This window comes from Saccopteryx leptura, chromosome 3, assembly GCF_036850995.1.
Source record: "Saccopteryx leptura isolate mSacLep1 chromosome 3, mSacLep1_pri_phased_curated, whole genome shotgun sequence".
Classification (NCBI taxonomy): domain Eukaryota; kingdom Metazoa; phylum Chordata; class Mammalia; order Chiroptera; family Emballonuridae; genus Saccopteryx; species Saccopteryx leptura.
This window is the reverse complement of record NC_089505.1, coordinates 133,063,784-133,086,734: the sequence shown is the minus strand read 5'-3', so window position 1 is coordinate 133,086,734 and position 22,951 is coordinate 133,063,784. Positions and strand designations below refer to the sequence as shown.

Here is a 22,951-nt window from a genome sequence, read left to right as displayed (position 1 = left end):
AACGGGAAACAAGGAAATTAACCAGACCTATGGAGAGATGATAAGGAAGCAGCCAGCAGTTCAGATGGGAGGCTGCCGCGGACCTATGATAACCAGAGATGTGCATTTTCCCACCAACAGCTGCTGACGTGCAAGCCCCAAAGTAAACATTAGTGCTCAGGCATATGAACTGGATGGGAAGCACCATGTGTTGAGTTCTGTGCCATGAAAAACAGTGGACCTCTGGGGTAAGCCTACTCTTGTAAGCAGTGACGTCAGTGCAATACTAGACTCTGGGCCCCCAAACAAACACTTTCCAGCAGCCTTCTACCCTTTGAACTTCGAGTGGAAAGTCTTCCTAACAGGTGGTTGGCAGTACGGGAACGTGGGACTGGCTTATTCTGTGTTTTTGTTTCCATTCCTAAGCACAGTGAAGGAAACGAGCAGCTCGTCTCTTCAGTCCGATGTAAATACATGAGAGAGTAAGTAGATCCTTCTGGTTAAAATAAACAACAACTCCTTCTGAGCATTAGGTAAGTTTCTGAAGCTGATGAGTTGGTCAGAAATTTGCTGGAAATTGGGGGCTCTGGGCACAGAACTTCCATTGGGTCAAGACATACTGCTCCATTGACTCAGTGGCACTTTTTTCATGGTTTGACACAAAAGCTGCACCAAAGCACATGTGATGTCATGGGGAGAAACATACAAATCAGAGTTTGAGTCTTGATCCAACCTTTCCTGATCCTGTCACTAGACAAGTCCCTTTACCGCCTGGGTCTCAGTTTACTCAACCATTACAAGAGACAGGAATACCTTGGTGATGGTTTGAAAATGGCAAGTCACCAGAGATGAGAGATTAACATCAATGTCAATCGATGAAATTAGTATTAACTTTTTAACATCACTGATCTCTCGACTACATAGTCAAAAAAATAGCTAGCCTGGTTTTATTTCACACAACTGAGAGAGCCCCACATACCTGGAATCATTCCCTTTTACTGATTTGGAGATGGTGCAGCGTAATGGGGCTGAGGGTCCTGGCTGATGAATTAAGACGCCCAGTTTTCTAACTTCAATTCTGACCATAATTGCTGGGTTAACTTGGATGACTGTTTTTCCAGGCCTCGGTTTTCTTATCTGCAAACTGAAGAACCTGGTACAGAAAATCTTCGAGCAACCTTTTAGTTCTCAAGCCAGAAGCATGGGTATCAAACTACAGATGCTACCATATCAGGGCCAGTTCTCAACTGTATGGCCGGAGTTGTGTGCACGAGATTTAGAGACGAGTAGGACAGGGTGGGACAGGGGGAGCTGGCTGTAGCTCCAAGGCCCTGGACTGCTTACAGCTTTCTGACCACAGAGCAGATCTCCTGGCAAAGGCCAGTTCTCCGTGGTCCAGAGCAGCACAGATCTCCAGGAAAGGCTCGGCCCCGGGAACAGGAAACCCTGCTCTAGCCTTCCCACGCATCTCCTCTCTGCCCCTCGCCACAGCTCCTGCAGCTGCTCAGGTCACAGGCAACGGTAGTCCTCCTTAAAACTAAACCTCAACTTAAAACAATAAGCTCGAATCATATGAACAAAGTCCTCCTCCCCCGTCTGGTCTGCGCCCGGGAACTCCCAGAACTGTCCTTGCGCTATCTGCGTCGGCACTGACACCGCTTTTCTCCTTCCAGACTCCCCAGCACGACTTGATCTGCTCTTCTAATCCCTCCATTCCTTAGCCTCTGCCTCTTTGGACCCACCTTCTCTGTCTTGTTAGACACGCCCCCTCCTGCCCCCAGCTCTTGGCCCGAGCCTGGGCTTGGCTCCTCCTCAACACAATTCTGGTTTGGTCTGATTTGTCTTCTCGGCAGAGACACATCACTACTGCTTCTGACCCACGTGCCCAGTGCCAACTTGTCCCATGGGCTGTCTCCTCTGGGTACCAGGTGACATCTTCTTCCTGTAACTAGCGTCCTCTGTGGGGTAGGTGCCTAGAAATCTACATTTTTTTAAAGGCTCCCTCACGCAAATGTGGCAATCTTTGTTTCTGAGCTTTCGACATCCTCTCACATTAGTTACCTTGATTAATTCTCTGATCTCCTGAGGACTGACTCCGGGCTCAGTGCTGGATAAGGAGCACAGAGAGGTGAACACGGTCGGGTGGGAAAACGGAAGTAGGTGCCAAGTGCGGCAGAAACCCAGAGTAGGGAGGGATCCGTGTTTCCTAAGACTGGGTTGAGTTTGGAGAAGTTTCCACAGTGGAAGTACATTCAGATGAGGGCTGACGCATACGTAGGATTGTCTGGGTGGGGGGATGAGGGGAGGTTGCCCCTATCTGAGCAAACTGCCTGAGCAGAGGCCAGGGTTGTGCACGACGTGTTGAAAGAACAAGTGGCCCAGTGTGGCTCGCCTCTTAGGGGGACAGATGGGGTGGAGGGCCACCCGGTACTCCCTGTTCCACAGGCTTCACTTCTACTTTATCTCACAACTACTTTCACCGAAGAGTTAATTTCACAAAATATATGTTGACAAAGTACTAATATATTAGCAAGACCTTTACTTGGGGCTGCTGTTTGGCTTCTACAAAAATCAACCATATTAATGAAGGGAAATAATATCAATGGAGCTGCCTCGGTGTAGAGTAGGGTTTCCCCATCCTCAGCACTACAGACAGGTGAGGCGGGACACTTCTTGGTCGCGGGCTGTCCTGAGCACTGCAGGATGTTCAGCAGAGCAGCATCCCTGGCCTCTAATCACCGCATGTCAGTACCATCCCCCCTTCCCCAGTTGTGACAATCAAAAAATGTTTCCAGACATTGTCAGTTTCCACTGGAAGTGGGAGGGGTTGTTGAAAATCACCCCTAGTTGAGACTCACTAGTATAGAGGGAAAAAAAATAGGCAACTTTGGAGTCAGACTCAAGTTCAATTCTTGCCATAACTCTCATTATGCAATTATGGAAACATTATTTTTGCTGCCATTAATTTCCTCATGTACAAATAAACATTAAATAAACAAGTGCAATTATATGTGCCAAGTATGGAGAGCTTTGGAAAAAACATAGAATGTACCCAAAATTGATACGTGTAGAATTATAAAAGGATTTCCAGAGGACGGAATGTCTGGTGTTGTAATTACATTTACTGTCCTATTATTGCTTCTTGGTAAACTGAGATTTATTTACTCATTATAACTTTTAAACTCCAAGTAGGCTTTTTCCCTAATACCAATAACAACGTCATCATTAATAAAAACAAGTGTTAAAACCATTACTCTTATTGATATTATTATTACCATGACTTTCCACTATTATTACTTGCTTTCCATGTGCCAAGTACTCTGCCTGACGCTTGACTTACTTTGTCTCTTGTTCCTTACAATAATTCTTCAAGGCATAAGATATTTCCTATAATTTTCTCTACTACACTACAAATTCCCAGAAGTCCAGCTCTCTTTCATATCTACCTTATGTGCCCATCCACTAGTAAAATGGGCCATCAATGAATAGTTATTGGCTTCCTTTTATAGCTATTTGTTTTTCTTTTTTTTTTTAAATAAATTTTTATTAATGTTAATGGGATGACATTAATAAATCAGGGTACATAAATAGCTATTTGTTACTTACTCAAATGCCATTTTAAAGGTTGAACCCAGGAGTAGAATGGATCACATTTTAATAGGCCATTTCATACAGCACAGTGATTAGAAGTGTGTGCTCTGGAATTAGATGGCATGGGTTCAAATCATGCATCTACACTCACTGTGTGAATCCGGACTGGGCAGGTTGTCTTTGAGAGCTTCATTGTTTCATTTGACAAAGAAACTTAATACATAATAGTATTATAAAGCAGCTCTGAGAATCAGGGTTCAATACTGAGACAGGAAGTTGGCACGTTTTATTGTTTACCAGAACAAACTATGTTTTGCTTTAGGAGGGCATGGACCTGAAGATCTTTTTTCAAGACTGGCTAAACCAAGTCTTCTGCAATTAAAAAAGGGAAGAAGTCACAAAGAAAGAAATTTAAAATCCTCATTTTGATTTGACTCTGCAATTTCGATGAGCAATTTAAGTCAATTTGACCTCTGGCCCAGATGAGCAATTTAAGCCAATTCAACATCTGGCAAAGAAACCAGGATCTGGAATCAAAGATGATGCTAAACCTAGGCACAAAGTTTGCCAGTGACCAACACCTGCTAATGTAATAGGAACACAAAGGACACCAGATGTCTAGAAGGGGATCACAGAGTGCTCGCAGTCCTCGGTTTTGCTTCATGGATAATTGAGCCAGGCACACCTACTACGTAGGCACAACTGCCTCTCTAAAATGGGAGGTTACTCATGAGGGAATGTCATTCATTCATTCATTCACTCACTCATTCACTGAATATGCATGAGTCAAGGGTCTTCCCTGTGCAATGCACTTGGCTGGTTGCTGGGATATGAAGATAAAATGACACAGTGCTTTCTCTAAAGAGTTTCAAATGAGACAAAGTTGCTCACACAAAGTCGGGGCAAAGCAGCAAACAGGAAGCAGTACTTAAGTCAGCTTGGGGGAGCTAGGGATGACTCCCAGAGGAAATGGCACCAGATTCAAGATCTGATAGATAATGAGCAATTCGTCTGATAGATAAAAACAACTGAGAGGAGAGGGGCCTGAGACAGACATCAGGTTGTTATTGCTTTCAGGACAGCTTGGGTGCTGGAGCCAAGAACAGACCTGGAACAAAGTTAATACTATTTTTATAAGCTAGAAAAATATCAGCAGCAGAAACCCTGGCCAGAACCACCCCCACAAAGAGCAAACAAAGCTACTCCTATCTCTGGCTGTCTTCTGGAGAACTTACTAACCAGCACCTTAGAACAAAATGTTTTTATCTTTGGTTTGTAGTCCCACAATGTCCTTCTTCTTTTTCCAGAACTGGGAAAAGCATGAGTTGAGTTTTACTTCCCTCTTTGATCTTGATCCTCTAGTGCCCGGCTTCCCTTGAGAATGAGAGTCCAGGAGGATTTCTCCAAAGCTGAGTGCTGGCCCCCCTACTAGTCAGAATGTGGGGTCCCAGGGAGACCATCCCAGGTCAGCACTGGAAGGGACCATCACAGTCAGGGCTTGTTTGTGGGAGGCCTGGATGGCAGTCAACTCCGAGCTCCAAAGCTGGATTCTCACCCTGACATTCAGCGATCACTTAGCACAGAGTTTCTCTAACCATTTCTTGAGGTTGTTTCTGACCTCAAAATATACAGCATCTTAGAGTAGTGAACACTGCGTTCTATCTCAGGGCCAATTCAGGGATGGCAGATAGAATCCAGAAGAGCCTGAGGTTATTTTCCAACAGCTTCTCCAAAGGAAAGCGAGTTCTCCTGGTCCACTTCTTACCAGAGTAGTAATTCAGAGAACTTCCATTTCTAAAGCTCCTACTTTATGTTAGGCATTGTGGTTCTGGAGTAAGAAATCCACAGAGATACCTCAGTGTTATACCCCTACTATGTGCCAGATGCTATGCCAGCTGCTTTACCTACTTACATCATTAATTCTCATAGCAACCCTGTGAGGAGCCATTGCTCTCTTATTGCAGAAGAGGAAACAGAAGTGTGAAGAGGAATGGCCTCTGGCCCAAGATACACAGGTAGGGAGAACAGGACTTCACACCCAAATATTCAGACTCCATGTTCATAGCCCTTATCATAGTGTCTCCAACTTTTACTATCGAGCTACAAACATGCAGGCCGGGAGAAAACAACCAGAATTTTCTCTCCAAAAAGAGTGTGGCTTGTTGGCTGTGTTCACTGCTGATACTCTCCAGTGACCAGACCAGTAACTGGCGGCTTTGCAGTACTTAATATATAGCTTTAGTGACTACATGGTTGGATGAGTGGATACTTTTTTCAAGACTTTCAGGCCTCTGTTCTTTCTCACTTCCTGGTGGGGACATCGGCAAGTAGGAAACGGGAGTGAACATTCACTCCCAGGCCTTCTCTCATTCCCAGACAAGTCATCCCGAGGTAGCTGTGAGGTGAAGGGGAGAGGTGGCAGTATACAGAAGGATAAGAAGGATAAAACTTGGTCACAATAGTTAAGTAGGTCTTTACTGCCCCACAGTCACTGAGAATCCTTTCCAGTGCCCTTCATAGTCACTGCTGGCCCCTACGCTCCCTGTAAGAGTCCAAAGTCCTTCCTCTGGCTTTCCACTTAAATAACTTACCTTTGGAAAATACAAGGGAGACTCACTAACTTAAGAACATTTGTATTTCAAAGGAAACAAAAGGCCTCATTCAAAACTTCTAAAGACTTACAATGTCTTTCACTGATTTAGAGAAAGTGAGTTTTCTATATACATCTGCAAATAATGATAGTTTTACTTCTTTTCCAATTTGGATGCCTTTTATTTCTTCTTCTTGTCTGATTGCTGTGGCTAGGACTTCCAGGACTATGTTGAATAAGAGTGGTGAAAGGGGGCACCCCTGCCTTGTTCCTGATCTTAAGGGGATTGCTTTTCATTTTTGCCCATTAATTATGATGTTGGCTGTGGGTTTGTCATAGATGGCCTATATCATGTTGAGGTATGTTCCTTGTATTCCCACTTTGCTGAGAATTTTTATCATAAATGGGTGCTGGATTTTATCAAATGCTTTTTTCTGCATCTATTGAAATTGTCATGTGGTTTTTCTCCTTCCTTTTGTTTATGTGGTGAATCATATTGATTGATTTACAAATGTTTTACTATCCTTGCTTCCCCAGAATAAATCCCACTTGATCATGATATATGACTTTTTTCATGTATTGCTGGATCTGGTTTGCTAATATTTTGTTGAGGATTTTAGCATCTAAATTCATCAAGGATATTGGCCTATAATTTTCTTTCTTTGTGTTGTCTTTGCCTGGTTTTGCAATCAGAATTATGCTCGCCTCATAAAAGGAACTTGGAAGTGTTCCTTCCTCTTGAAATTTTTGAAATAGCTTAAGAAGGATAGGAGTTAATTCTTCTTTGAATATTTGGTAGAATTCACCAGTGAAGCCATCGGGTTCCGGGGTTTTGTTTTTTGGGAATTTTGTGATAACTGTTTTGATCTCATTTGTTGTAATCGGGCTGTTTAGGTTTTCTGATTCTTCCAGATTGATTTTTGGAAGATTATATATTTCAAGAAGTTTGTCCATTTCACCTAGGTTGTTTAATTTTTTGTTGGCGTACAGTTCTTTAAAGCATTTTCTTACAATATTTTGTATTTCTGTTGTGTCAGTTGTTATTTCTCCACTCTCATTTCTAATTTTATTTATTAGAGTCCTCTCTCTTTTTTTCTTGGTGAGTCTGGTTAAAGGTTCATCGATCTTGTTTACCTTTTCAAAGAACCAGCTCCTGGTTTTATTGATCCTCTGTATTGTTTCTTTAGCCTCTATGTCATTTATTTCCGCTCTGATTTTTATTATTTTCTTCCTTCTACTACCTCTGGGCTTTACTTGCTGTTCTTTTTCTAGTTCTTTTAGATGCAGGGTTAGGTTGTTTATTTGAGCTTTTTCTAGCTTCTTAAGGAATGCCTGTAGTGCTGAACTTCCCTCTCAGCACTGCTTTTGCTGTGTCCCATAAATTTTGAGTTGATGTGTGCTCATTATCGTTTGTTTCTAGGAATTTTTTAATTTCTTCTTTGATTTCAATGTTAACCCATTCATTATTTAATAATGTGCTATTTAGTTTCCAAGTGTTTGAGTATTTTTCAGTTTTTCCATTGTGGTTCATTTCTAGTTTCATGCCATTGTGATCTGAGAAAATGCTTGACATGATTTCAATCTTCTTAAATTTGTCGAGACTGCTTTTGTACCCTAACATGTGGTCTATCCTGAGAATGTACCATGAGCACTTGAAAGAATGTATATTCTGCTGCTTTAGGGTGAAAGGTTCTGAAGATATCGAGTTGATCTAGTATGTCCTTTTCCACGGGCAAGTGAAATAAAAGACAGGATAAACAAATGGGACTATATCAAACTAAAAAGTTTTTGCACAGCTAAAGACAATATGAACAGAATAAAAAAACCATACAATGGGAGAACATATTTGACAATACGTCTGATAAGGTGTTAATAACCAAAATTTATAAAAAACTTGTAAAACTCAACACCAGGAAGAAAAACAATCCAATCAAAAATGGGTAAAAGAAATGAATAGACACTTCTCCAAAGAGGACATACAGATGGCCAATAGGCAGATGAAAAAATGCTCAACATCACTAATCATTAGAAATATGCAAGTTAAAACCACAATGAGATATCACTTCACACCAGTCAGAATGGTGCTTATTAACAAAACAACACACGATAGGATGTGGAGAAAAGGGAACCCTCCTGCACTGCTGGTGGGAATGCAGACTGGTGCAGCCATTGTGGAAAACAGTATGGAGATTCCTCAAAAAATTAAAAATGGAAATGCCCTTTGACCCAGCCATCCCACTTATAGGAATATATCCCAAGAACACCATATCACTGACTCAGAAAAAGAAATGCACCCCATGTTTATGGCAGCATTGTTCACAATAGTGAAGATCTGGAAACAGCCTAAGTGTCCATCAGTGGACGAGTGGATTAAAAAGCATTGGTACATATATACTATGGAATACTACGGGGCCATGAAAAAGAATATGGATGAACCTGGAAACTATTATGTTGAGTGAAATAAGCCAGGCAGAGAAAGAAAAATATTATATGACCTCACTCATTTGAGGAATCCAAGGATCAATGTGAACTGAGGAATGAAATTAAACCTGAAGGGAAGGGGGGAGGGAGCTGTTGGGAAGGGGGTAAGGGATATGTTGAGGGGAATATGGGGGAGGGGAGATGCGTTTGGGGAGACACTAGAATCTATGTAAACACAATAAATAAATAAATAAAAATTTTAAAAAATTTAGAAAAAAAGAAAAAGAGTGAATGAGGTCACTAATGGGCTGGGTTCCTCCTAGACCGATTCACCCACCACTTTCTGAGTGTCTCCAGGCGCAGCTTCCTCTCCTGGAGGCACCACGCGTCCTGGGCAGAAGGTAGGAGGCAGACTGGCTCATCTCATAGGGAGGTCTGGGGAACTGACAAGGAAACCGAGCCTGAAAGCTTCAGGTGTAGCCCTCTTCCTTTCAGGCTAAGGTGGTCCAAGCTGAGTGCTTGTGCCTGGTGGGGTAATGATTGAGGCTGTGGCCCAGGGATGAATGAAAAAGCAGGATGGGGAAGGCTTCCCTGCCCTCACACAGGATGGAATGTCTGGATGACTAGGGAACAGGAACCTCTCTGGTCCTTGAAAACCAGAATCGTGACATTCCAATCAAAAGCACATACTGCTCACATTGAAAAGGGAGAGAAACACCCTTGCCTGTAATCACTATTATCTACTAGTCAATCCACCCACGTGCACTATTGGCTGCTCCCTATTTCTCAGTTACTATGTTATATCCTAACCACAGAAACATGAATGAGACAGGTACGTTTATAGATCAATGAGAGCTATCCCACCCTGAACATCCATGGACTGAGTAGAAGAGCAATATATGGCTTAACGTTCTGCTGTGTAAAGAAACAGATTAACTTTCAATCTATAGGTTAAGGCCATTTCACCTTACTCTTGCCTTCATGTGACTTTATTCATTTAATAAATTTATCAAGCACTCCTAGCCATCAGACACTGGGTTCCAAATAGGTGATACAAGGCGAATAATTGTATAATGCCCTGTCCTCAAGGAGCTCCTAATCTAGTGGAAAAGACAAGCAGATAAAAACAGTAATTACAACACAATGTGATCATTTCTTCTGCAAGGGTAGGTAAACGTGCTGAATAAAGTACAACTTAGAGAACTTCTAAATAAATCTGAGTGCTCCATGGAAGGCAATGCAGAGGAGAAAGCCTCTGATATGAGTCTTCAAGGTGGAGCAGGAGTTAGGCATGAAAGAAGAGGAGGACCAGTCATCCTCAGGAGAGAAATACATGTGCAGACTCAGAGGTGTCGCACACAGACTAAGTTTTGAGAACGTGATTCTATGTAAGTATTTAAAAGATAACTCTTGGCCGCAATGTGAAGTATAGATTACACCTTCTTTCAAAGTGGTTTTCACTATGATCCATGGTGAGAAAGTCATTTTCATAATGGCCCAGTATACACATGCACACACAGAAAACAGAAACATGTGTTCACAAGACAAAGCTTGCTATGTGAAATGTTCTCTGCTGTTTTCTACTCTGGTCCATTCTAGTCTGGAAATTCAATGATCATGATTTACTAAAATGATTTCATGAGGTCTGAACTGTAATTTAAAAAAAACACTGTTAGAAAGAAAAACTAAGAAAAAAAAATGTCTATAGTTGGAATGAGAGATATTGAGGATCTGAACAATCGCCCTTCACCACCACCCCTCTAAATGCAATAGGGATGAAGGATAGAGTTATCACACTTTGTTGTAATCCTTCTCTCATTTTCTGCCCTCCCATTAAATTCTGGGGGAGAGACCTTGACTTTATTTTAAATTCACTGTCCCTAGCACCATGATGGAGACATCATTTTCACAAGGGCTTTGAAATAATGACTACATAATACATGAATGCTAGGGTTAAGAGTTATTTAGGGGATGAAATTCAGATTATGCTCAAGTAAGTGGATATAGAATATAAACCATATATACTATTATGAAAATATGCCAGTTAGACTTGTAAGAGTTTTGGAACATCTTTAGAGAAAACAGTACCATCATCATACACTTTAGTTGGAAGTTAACATATCTTTTTCAAATTTTCAGCAAACGAACAAACCATTGACATATTGATTCAGATCGAGTTTTTCTATTATTCTGTATGGAAAAATTAATAAAAGTATAAATAAGTTCTGTATTTGATAAATAGCTCTATAATTCTATCTAAATGCTTAACTGTAAAAAGGCTTTTTATTACTGTATCTTGAGTCAGCAGCCCTTGATCTTGCTTTAAAACCAAGAAATGAGTGTCTTGGGTTCTGGGGAATAATCCGTGTGAAAACAGCGTTAGTAGTGGATATGGAGTAAGAGTCATTACCTAGTCCTCCTGCATGGGCATCAACAAGCGAGGCCGCCACCGCGATTCCAGCAGGAAGGCCAAGGTCTTTCGCCGCCTCTGGGGTAAGCCCGTTTCCAAGAGAAGCTCCAGGAGGCAGCACTTGGTTTCCTGTGTAGACATGAAAAAAAGCAAACATCTGTCAGTCTGAAAAACACAAAAGCACACAGAGGGTTTTCTTAAGAGAACCCCTCCACTCCCTCCCTGTTCCTCTGCACTTCCTCAACTTCACGAAGAGAGAAAGCCTGCAGCCACAATTCGTCCCTTTGCTCATTTGGTGACAGGTCTATGTTCGTGGTTCTTATGGATCATGCTCTAGGAGTGCCTGACAAAGCCAGGAACTCTAAGTCATCTTTCCAACTGGAGAAACATTCCATTAATAGGAAATGTCAAAATGCCAAAATGCCAAAATGCAGTGGCCTCTTGAAGACTAGATTAAAATGGTCAAACTGTTTTCCTCCTAAGAGAGCAGCTCTACCAGTTTACACACACACACGCACACACGCACACACACACACACACATCCATACACACTCCATGATGAACACATATTCCTAAGAAAGCTGAGAAAATGTATTCATACGGTTGATTCCCGTCAGATGATAAGGAAGAGAATAATTTTGCTCCAGGAAAGAATTTAAGTCTTTCTCCATTGGAAAAGAAAGGCCAGCTTAAACTTTACAAGGCTGCTACTTGTACAACCATGGGACACAACTGGAATGGTGTTCTTTGGAGTTGTGCAATGCAGTGACCCTGATATTTCACGTGACCTTGAATTCCTGGAGTCAGTCGGGCCTTCAGTTAAGAATTTATTGATTGTCTTGCTTTGTGTGGGTGCAGTGGTGCTGTAAGAGGCAGTCCTTGCCCCCAGCCTGTTAGGGAGATGAGAACACAGAGAACCATGTAAGTCAGAACAGAATGAAGAGATCTATCTGCTCCCAGGTGGGAGCACTCCCTCTCCCCACTGACAAGGAATTTATAGTAAGTATTTCTGCACTGCAGAGAGGGGTAGTGCAGGCTCAGACATATGCTAAGATTCCTCTGAGCTCCAAGACACTGTGATTCTGAATGTGTGGGTCAGAAATTTGCTTGGTGCTAAGATGCCTATCACTTCTTCTTTTCCTTTTTTTTTTACTTAGAGGCAGGGAGGCTGAGAGGCACTCCCACATGTGCATGCGCCTGGACTGAGATTCATCCGGCAAGCCCCCTACAGGGTGATGCTCTGCCCATCTGGGGCCGCTTTTCTGTTGCTCAGCAACCAAACTATTTCAGTGCCTTAGGCAAGTCCATGGAGCCATCCTCAATGCCTGGGGCCATCTTGCTCAAATTGAGCTGTGGCTGTAGGAAGAGAAGAGAGAGGAAGAGAGAGAAGGGGAAGGGGTGGAGAAGCAGATGGTGGCTTCTCCTATGTGCCCTGGCCAGGAATTGAACCTGGGACTTCCACACGCTGGGCCAATGCTCTACCGCTAAGTCAACCAGCCAGGGCCACCTACCACTTGTTAACCCTTTGAGTAGTGAGTTTTTTTCATGCTTGCTAACCCCCGGGAGTGAGTTTTTTCTCCAAAAAATTAAATTCTAGTTACAGTTTTATTAACTTAAAATCATGTTTGTTTCATAACCAATTTATGGAAACAAGAAGAATATACATTTGCCTTTTTTTAATGTTGCCTTACACATTTTGAAAATAAAAATTTTAGTACAATCATACTTTGTATGGTCAGGAGGCACGAGGATGTACATGAATGTTTGCACCACTCAAAGGGTTAGTTGTTCCCTGGAGCTCCTGGGATGGGCAGAGGCGCTCTGGACTTCTGGGGCAGGAGTTGAGGGTGGGGGTTAGAGGGAGGCAGAGGCTGAGTGGCTCACCAACCTCCTCTAATTGGAAACAAAGCACCTCCACAACACATTTTTACCCTATAATTGAATTTGAAAACTGTTTAGCTAAGACAAGGAAGGGGAAGAAGACTGAAACCACTGTAGTTGTTTCTAAAGCTTCGTTCCAATAATAGTAGCCACTACGCGCATGTGAATTGAGCGTTGGTGGCTGGAGTAAGTATGAAGCTAAAATTTTCACTTAGTTTAATTCATTTCACTTTAAATTAAAAAAAAACTGAGACACAATTCAGTTACTAAAAACTTTCAAGTACATTTTGAACAACTTGGGTGTGCAAAGCTACTTTTTATTCATTTGTTTTTTATTTTGAAGTTAAATTTAATGGGGTGGCATTGATCAATGAGTACACAGGTTTCTACAGCATTTGAACTGTTGAATGCATTGTGTGCCTATCATCCAAAGTCAGGTCATTTTCCATCACCATTGCCCTCTTTACTCTCCTTCCTGAGCCCCTCCTTCAGGCAATCATTTCACTTTTATCTATGTCCATGAGTCTCAGTTTTCTATCCCATCTATGAGGGATATATATTTGTCCCTCTTTATTCCCACATCTACTTTTCAATGTTAATTTAAGAAATCTCAATCAAGGCCCTGGCCAGTTGACTCAGTGGTAGATCGTTGGTCCAGCATGTGCAAATCCTGGGCTGGATTCCCAGTCAACTCACATAGGAGAACCCACCATCTGCTTCTACACCCCTCCCCCTTCTCTCTCTCGCTCTTCCCCTCCTGCAGCCATGGCTCAAATGGTTCAATCAAGTTGGCCCCACGCGCTGAGGATAGCTCTATGGTCTAGCCTCAGGTGCTGAAATAGCTTGGTTGCTAAGCAACAGAGCAATGGCCCCGATGGGGCAGAGCATTGCCCTGTTGGAGGCTTGCTGGGTATATCCTAGTCGGGGCACATGTGGGAGTATGTCTATCTGCTTTACTTCCAAGTAAAAAGAAAAAAAAGAAATCTAAATCAAGTATTTAGAATAGAAATTTAGTGTGTGAACTTGATGTAATCAGTAAAAAATACAAACTGGATGTCAAAGATAACACAAAAAGTAGATGTAAAATATCTCATTAATAATTTTTTATCAATTACATGTCTAAATATTTTCAATTTATTAGGTTATATAATATATATTAAAATTTATTTCACCTATTTCCTTTTACTTGAATGTGGCTACTAGAAAATTATAAGTTACAAATGTTACTCTGTATTGGATTTCTAAGACTGAGATGCTCAAATGTTGGGATAGGAAGCAAGGAGAAACTCTCGTCAGCTTCGAATGCCCAGGCCAGCAGAAACCTGGAAGAGCGCAGTGCCCTGAGCTGTGGACAGCTTGCCTCTGGTCACTATCTTAATTATGTCACCATGTCTTGTATACAGCACACAGAAAACAGCATTCTCATTTACTGAGTGCTTCTATGCTGGGGACTATGCTAAAGTTCTCACTTCATTGTCACAGTAACCCTATGTGAAGAGAACTATTACTGTCCCATTACTCGGATAGATGGGGAAAGTCACGTTTATTAAGGGAAAGTGGATTTCTCAGTCACTCAGGCCATGAATTCCACTCTAATACCAAACCTGCGTACTGTCTTAGTCATTATATTACACTTTGATGCACCTATTAAAAAAATGTTTTGTAAGTAAATGAAGGTATCAAGAGATGTATTTTTGGAACATTATGTGTTTGAAAAGCAGCACCGTTTGGAAATCATGCCCACTACAGGCTTACCTCACTTCATTGTGCTTTACTTTACTGTGGTTCATGGGTGTTACAAATTGGAGGCAAGACCCTACACCAGCAAAAAGGCTACAGCTCACCCTGTCGTGACCCTTGCTCTATTGCGGTGGGCTGGGACTGAACCTGCAGCATCTCCCGGGTCTGTCTGTACACTCAGATATTTTTTAAAGGGTTAATTTTCATAGGAAGGTCTAAGTGGGAACTCTGTTTCATCTTCATTCCCAATCTTCACAAACATAAACAGTGTAATTTTCATTAAACACAAAAAATGTTCCCAGACAGGAGGAGGATTAGCAGGGTGGGACACTTCTCTGTCTTCTGGACTGTAATTTAGAAAGAAGCCTGGGCTGGTGCGGCATAGAGAGCACCCTGGGCCCACTGTCAAGTGTCGGGGTTCCAGTGACATGCTGGAGGACCACGGGTGCGTGTCTCAGCACAGGTAGCGTCTCGAGCAAAGGCCAAGAAAGACGGGAGACTGCCGAAAGGGCTGAGTAGTACACTGAAACATCGGCTGGGGTGGGAACTGGCAGGGGGCAGAGGAGACAGAGAAGGTTGGAGAGGGAAGTGAGGATGGCGCACGCATTGTAATCCAGACTAAGGTGTTGGAACTCAACCAGGAAGACCACTGTGAGCCTCTGAAGGAGCAATAAGCCAGAGAGTGAGGTGATTGGACTTGTGTATTTTTAAAGATCTCTCTGGCAGCATGGTAGCAGAAGACAGAATAGGATAAGAAAAGACAATTGTGAAGCTACTTCAGTCACCAAAGAGAAAAGATGAGGGCCTTCATTAAGAAATAGAGGCAGAGGCCCTGGCCAGTTGGCTCAGCGGTATAGCGTCGGCCTGGCGTGCGGGGGACCCGGGTTTGATTCCCGGCCAGGAGACGCGTCCATTTGCTTCTCCACCCCCCCCCCCTTCCTTCCTCTCTGTCTCTCTCTTCCCCTCCCGTAGCCAAGACTCCATTGGAGCAAAGATGGCCCGGGCGCTGGGGATGGCTCCTTGGCCTCTGCCCCAGGCGCTAGAGTGGCTCTGGTCGCGACAGAGCGATGCCCCGGAGGGGAAGAGCATCGCCCCCTGGTGGGCAGAGCGTCGCCCCTGGTGGGCGTGCCGGGTAGATCCCGGTTGGGCGCATGCAGGAGTCTGTCTGACTCTCTCGCCGTTTCCAGCTTCGGAAAAAAGAAAAAAAATTAAATTAAAAAAAAAAAAAAAAAGAAATAGAAGCAGATATGAGAGATTCTGTGGAGCAAGAAATGACAGCTCACAGTGGTTGTCTGGACATGGGGAGTGTGGGAGATGGAAAGAGGTCACCACCTGCACCCCCATTAAGGATGGACATCCTTGGTGCTAGTGAGGTTAGCTGACAGCCTCCAGCTGCCAGCTCCTCCTGGCCACCTGGACTAGGGGATGCCATACCTGGTGACTTAGCAAAGTGGGAACAGCAGGACTCTGAGGGACACCACTCACTCCAGAGCACTCTGCCAGGCTGGCCAAGGGATTGTGGGAGTGCATCACGGTTCCACTCCTCCAGCTGATCTTCCTTTCTTTCACAGGTGCTAGCCCCTTATAAACTCCTTCTACCCCCAAATCTCTCACAGCCTCTGCCTCCAGAGGACCCAACTTAGGGCAGTGAGTCAGGCCTTCTCCTCAGTCCAGTGGTCTAGGAATGAAAATAAATATGCACAAGGATCAACATCCCTCCTTTGAATTGGAGCCACAGCCTTCAGGAACAGTCTATCTGGACCCCAAGCAGGAAGAAGCTTTGTTTATCTAGAGACCAGAAGGAAACAGGTTGGCATAACACAGAATGATAGAAATAGGTGGGCCTCGGGGAGAAACCACCCATCGGACGACACTTTGATTTCATCCGCCAGAGGTGCCGTGAGGGGACCAGACAGACGTGCTGTGTATCTTGACAACTTTTCCCGAAATAATAATCCTCCTCCCACCATAAAATTAAATTATTCACACCGTTGGCTTTCCCAGAGTTAATCAGGGCTTCTCAGCCTCTGCATCTGCCGTCTCTTCTGGTCTCCATTCAACCATTCATACATGCAGTTTAACAAGCACCTCAATAACAATGATAATAATAATGCCCCCCCATGTATTTTCATCTACCCTGTGCCAAGATTTAGGTGTGGGGTATAAATGCAAGAGGCGCCTGACCTCAAGAGACCCCCACGCTGTTCTGTGCAAACCGACCACGCACAAAATGCTTTAAAGGTGGGATAGATGTGGTGTTCACAGCATCGAGGGGGATGGTGAGCTTGGCCTGGGAGGACAGGAAATCAAGATGAAGGTGACATTTGAGCCTGGTCTGGAAAGCCAGGTGGCAGATTGCTGGTTTCAGAGCTATAATGCCCAGGGGAAAGGGATGCCATTAGAGCAAAAATCAGGTTTACTGTAGAGAGCCCCAGGGGACACAGAGTGTTTGAGGCACTCAGTATGTTGGCAAAAAGGGCACCAGGGAGGAGTGGAGCCGTTCGGCCAGCTGAACAAGAGAGGCAGCAGGAGCCTCAGGCAGAGCAAGGACTCCAGCTAAGGCAGTGGGGCCCTGCCAGCTGACAGCGTGGAACACTCAGTTTGTTTTTTAAGGAGACAAACCTGCCATGTGGAGAAAAGCTAGAACGGGAAATAGTTTTTATTTTGAAAACAATCAGACCAACTGAAAAACATTACATTGAGTATGAGTTCATTTTAAGAACAACAAAGAAGAGGAACTATCTAAAATATATATTCCTAGGAGGAAATAGTATAGAACAAGGCTTTCTCTGGATGGAAAAATTATGCATGACTTATTTATTTATTTACTATTTATTTGCTTTTAACTAATCCATGATTTCTAATTGTTTTACTTTGAACATACATTTCTTGTGCAATTTTTTCAAAAGGTGTTTCCCCCTTCCCTGGCCAGTGGTGCAGTGGATCAGCATCTTCCTGGAGCCCCGAGGTCACCGGTTCCAGCCCCGATTCACCACCAGCTGAATCCTGAGGGTATTGGCTCCAACCTGAGGGTGTTGGCTGAACCCTGAGGTTACTGATTCCAGCCTCAGTCAGGGCATGTATGGAAAGCAATCAATGGGTGCACAACTACATGGAACAATGTGTTGATGCTTCTCTGTCTCCTTCCTTTCTTCTCTCTCTCTCTCTCTCAAATAAATAAATAAATAAATAAATAAATAAATAAATAAATAAATAAATAAATAAATAGTGTTTCCCCACTTAAATATGGTCAGGGTAAATAAATTAGGCACGTATATTTGGCAGAATGCTATGTAAACATTAAAATGAAAGAGGAAGAATTAAGGTATGGATTTGGAAGGAAGTCCAGGACAAATTAAGTGCAAATGGCAAGATGCAGAACAGTCTACAAAGTATGAGGTCTCATTTGTGAATTTTGTAAAAGGATGTAAATAAATATACTTCCAGAATAATCCTAGAAAAACATGCAGAATATTTCTGATTAGTGCGTTCTTTTCTATCATTTGTGCTTCTTCTATAGTATATCTATACCATGACCTTGTGTTTCTTTTTTTTTTGTATTTTTCTGAAGCTGGAAACGGGGAGAGACAGTCAGACAGACTCCCGCATGCGCCCAACCGGGATCCACCCGGCACACCCACCAGGGGCGATGCTCTGACCACCAGGGGGCGATGCTCTGCCCCTCCGGGGCATCACTCTGCCATGACCAGAACCACTCTAGCGCCTGGGGCAGAGGCCAAGGAGCCATCCCCAGTGCCCGGGCCATCTTTGCTCCGATGGAGCCTTGGCTGCGGGAGAGGAAGAGATAGACAGAGAGGAAGGAGGGGGGGGGGGAGTGGAGAAGCAAATGGGCGCTTCTCCTATGTGCCCTGGCCGGGAATCGAACCCGGGTCCCCTGCACGCCAGGCCAACGCTCTACTGCTGAGCTAACTGGCCAGGGCCGACCTTGTGTTTCTTTTGTGATCAAAACAAACTAATTTAAGTTAAAAGCAAAATGAAACTGTGCACCTTTTCTAAGCATTGCTCCTTGGTGTGAAGGCAGGAGATTATTTCCTCGATCTGGCTGGCTTCTGTCCCTGTGAATACAGTCTCACCTTGGGGTATAGAAAAGCAATTGCTCTGAGGGCTCTTGGGCTCATGGCCACTGAATTCCCACTCAGAAAGGCAGATTCCGTGTGAGCGGTCAAAAACTGGAGCCTGCAATTATCTGGTGGTTGCAGTCCCCCTTCACAGGCAGGGGCTACTATTACACCAAATCTTCCCCTACCAGTTTTTCAATTATCTATGACTAATGAGCACTTTGGGAACAGTTTCAGACACACACATAATCCTCTTTCCTGATGTCAGCAGCAGAAATTAATGACTGTGTGGATTGCTGGGAGACAGAAAATGCATTATAATGGTCAACAGAACTGTTACCCTCTCCAGGAAGGGGGAGGTGGGGGCGGGGTGTTGTATTAACTGGAAGGTTCAGTGTTCCTTTGTATTCTTACAAACATGAGACAAAACCCAGGGGGAGAGAGCTGGCTCAGAGCCCACGGAAATGTCAGAGAGAGGTTCGGGCGTGGGTGGCATGCGACCCTGGTTCCTCCGGGCTTGGCACTGGAGCACCGGCCCCCGCTTATGTTTGCCAAGGCCAAGAGGCCAATCACATTGGCCAGGACGGTGCTAGGTGACCCTCTGCCCTCTGCCAGCAGAGAGGGTCTCTGAGTCCCTTCAGGCTGAGTCCACTTTCAATTTGGTTTAGAGGAAAAAGAACAAAAACAAGAATGGGCAACTCTTAAGCATAGGCTGGATTTATTTTAAAAAGCACGCAGTGGTTTACATGAGTTTGTTGTTTCAAGTAGGCATACTTTGTGCTGGGTGATGTCAAAGATGATTAAGAACTGGCCTGAATATGACGGAGCTCCAAGGTTACATGAAGCATGAATCCTCACTAAAAGAAAGACTGTGATGTGCCTATGGCTGCCAGCAGACGGGCTTGATATTTACTTTTAAGAGAACTGACAGAGGTAGGGGCTTGACTCATACCCAGTACCTAAATTCCCTCTACAGATCTCAGTTCGTTAGGGCAGGTTATCCCTGAGAGAGTTTTAGACCTAGAATACATGACTGATTGAAAAACATTCCAGTAATTCTTGCTCCTGGATGGGAGTTGCACATGACCGGACCTAGTCACTCAATCAGAGAAATTAATGAAAAACTCAAACCTGACATGTTCTGCTGCCTGTTCAAAGACATGTCCTGAAACATTAAGTTGTTCATTTCCCTTCATATGCCTCCTAAAAATACTCTCATTTTAAGTAGGAATTTAATTGTTTTGAATTATTGATTAAGCATAAAACTTGTTGATGATATCTTCATCGTTTATTTAAAAATGTTTACTGAGAACGTACTATGTGCCAGCCATTACTGTAATGCTGAAAATGCACTAAAGAACAAGATGGCTAAGGACGCTTCCCTCACAGGGCTTAGTTTTAGCAGACACTATTCCCATGCAATGCTTCTTCTGAATTATATCTTGTAACCATTATATTTGGTAAGCTCTTTTGTGATTTGGACTGTCTTATATATATTTTATATCCTGGCCTTGCATTCTAACCTACAGTAGGTGTTTCATAAATAAACACTGCATGTATTTTTAGTCAAATTTTGAACGACCTTAACGCTGTTTTCTTTCTTCCCTGTTTCTTTTCTCACTTTCCGACTAGATGAAAATAGCTCAAAGAAGATTTTATTTATCTCTGTATTCATTTCTCCCAGCACCCAGACGTGTCTAGAACATAAATTCTCAGTAATGTTCATTCAACTGAATTCATACATTTATTTTAAAAAGAGAAGACCATAAGACACAGTTCAATCAACTTAGAAAGATTACACACACACATGTTGCTAAATATCAGTTGGGAAAGTAAAGAGACTGGATTAAGTGTAACTCTTGAATGCTACTGAGACAAGGATCGTGTTTCCTAATATAATCCCACCAGTGATAGACTTTCATTTCTCTAACTTGAGGACAATGCAATGTATCAAGTCCTGTGCCTAGACAATGGTTGACCAGCAGGCCCAAGTCTCTCACTAGGTACCCCACTGCTATGAAGGTAAGATGTTGTAGACATCATTATCCAGTAAAATAAAGGCTCTCAAATTCTCCTTATCTGGTCAAGACTGATTCAAGAAGTAGATGGTGGTTAACTTATAGGTGAAAAGCACCACGTCTGAGTAAGGCAGGACAGACACCAGACCAAGGGGTTTGGACTTGTTCTAACAAACAACCAGCTAACTATTGTAGATTGGTGAGCCTAGAATTGGTGTACACAACCTGTGTTTTAGGAAGATAAATATCATAATAGTAACAGTGCCCACTTATTAAAACCCACAAGGTGTCCATCACTGTTCTTGGCATTTTTCAGTTGCTATCACCTTCAATGCTATAAACAAGCCTATGAGTCTAGTATTAGAATCACTATGTTACAGTTGCAGAAATAAAAAGCATAGAGATCACAGAATTTGTTCAAAGGCACCTATCTGATGAGGGGCATGGACAAGGTTTCAATCCTGAATTCTCTGATTCAAAAGTCTGAGATCTTCCTACTATACCACATAGAGTAGAAAAGGCAGATGTTAGAGCCAGGGATATGATCTCAAGTGCATGCTGAATGTCGTGGGTAGAGAAGGAAGACAGCTTCATTTGTAGGAGGCTCTCGTGGAGGGCCATGTGCAATGACATAAAATCCCAGCATGCCGAATTTTCTAGCTCCTTCCTTTCTTTCCTAGGCAGGTTCTAAAACAGAGACCATCATCTTCAGTGTGTTCCTTTTACGGTACAGAAAACTGAACCCAGAGAATGAGGTGCCTTCCCTGGGGTCACTCAGCTGGAGCAGTAGAATCTGGGATTGAGCCCCAATGGTCCTGACCAGAGGCTGCATTCCTCCACTTTTCCACACCCCCTGCTGTGACCCTGCCTTGCTCTACCCACCCTCAACTAGAGCAGGAAACTGACCCAAACCAGGGCTCTAAGTCACAGGGAGAACAGGAGAGTTGGCAAAAACCCAGTGGATTCCAGGATTCTGAACTATTCAGAGCAAAGTCTTTTTAGCTTGAAATCATCCACGTTGACACTCACCGTGACCTAATTTTCTAGATAATTGCTGATGCTCTATTTTGTTTTCACCCAGCCTAAGGCCACCTCCAAGGAGCCTTTCCTGGGTAGATCATAATTAATCACTCTTTCCTCCACAATCCCACAGCGTGTTCCTTGGAATTATATCATTCTGTTCTACATAGTGGCTTTTTGCCTGGTGCCTCCTCTTCTACTTTAGATTATGACCACCTTGAGGGCAGAGCTCTTTTGGTAGATGTAGGAGGCAGGTGGTTTAGCTGAGCACCCAGAAGTTCAGGTTAGGAGATGGGCAGGCTTGGATGGAGATCCTGGCTTTACCAATCACAGGGTTTGTTTGCTTGGTCAAGTGATTTAATTTCCCTGCTACAGTTTCCTGACCTGTAAAAAGGTAATAAGGATGCTGTTTTTCTCCCAACGTGGTTACGAGAATCAAACAAGATAACACATATAAAGCACTTTAGGATGCTGTTGGTCATGTGGCATACACATGGTAAATATATTATCATGGTTATGATGACTCAGTGTTCCTGATGTGTTGGATGACACCTGGCACAGAGTGGTTACTCAGTTCACTCTGGCTGAGTTTATAAAACTTGAGGAGAGAGCCTTGATGTTACAACATGTAGACATATATGCTTTTGGGGTCATGACAGCAAACGGCAGAAACTGTGAAAGTCATTAAAATGTTCACAGTGACGGAATTCTTTTCTAGCACAAAAGGTGTCTCCCTGTGGTCATATCTCTATGGCACCTCTCCAGAGTGAAATGTTTTAAAAGTGCAGACAATGTCTTCGTTGGAGTTATTTTAAGGACCAAATGCTTGTCTCAAAAGGAAAAGTTATTATTTTGAAAGCAACAGCCTTGATGGTTAAGATGACCAATGCTTTCAAGACCCACACAGAGAGTCCTGCCAGGGAGAGTTCCCCTACTGCTTAGGTAGGCCCATTTAGGAAATATATGAAAACATCTTAGCTGTCATTGAGTTGAAGATGTTAAGCAAGTTTAAATCAATGGTCTTCATAGTGCTGTTTTGTTTTTCACAATCAAGTAAAAAAAAAAAAAACATGTAAAGAAAACTGGGAGCTCTGTGGGTAGTTAAATTGGTCTGAGCGTTCCCTGATAGGCCAAGGTTGAGGGTTTGGTCCCCTGTCAGGACACATACAAGAATCAACCAGTGAACGCATAAATAACCGGAATGACAAATTGATGTCTCTCT

The 22,951-nt window shown here is 43.2% G+C and overlaps 1 protein-coding gene across 8 annotated transcripts in view; it reads right to left on the bottom strand.

Annotated features, from left to right (window-relative positions):
- The window catches only part of FGGY (FGGY carbohydrate kinase domain containing), a 450,547-nt gene that overhangs the window by 219,005 nt on the left and 208,591 nt on the right, over positions 1 to 22,951 (bottom strand). For all 8 annotated transcript variants that reach the window (XM_066376414.1, XM_066376408.1, XM_066376413.1 and 5 more), the window contains one exon: positions 10,992 to 11,120. In XM_066376414.1, coding sequence (XP_066232511.1) covers positions 10,992 to 11,120 — 129 coding nt within the window. The remainder of the gene's footprint in view (positions 1 to 10,991; positions 11,121 to 22,951) is intronic.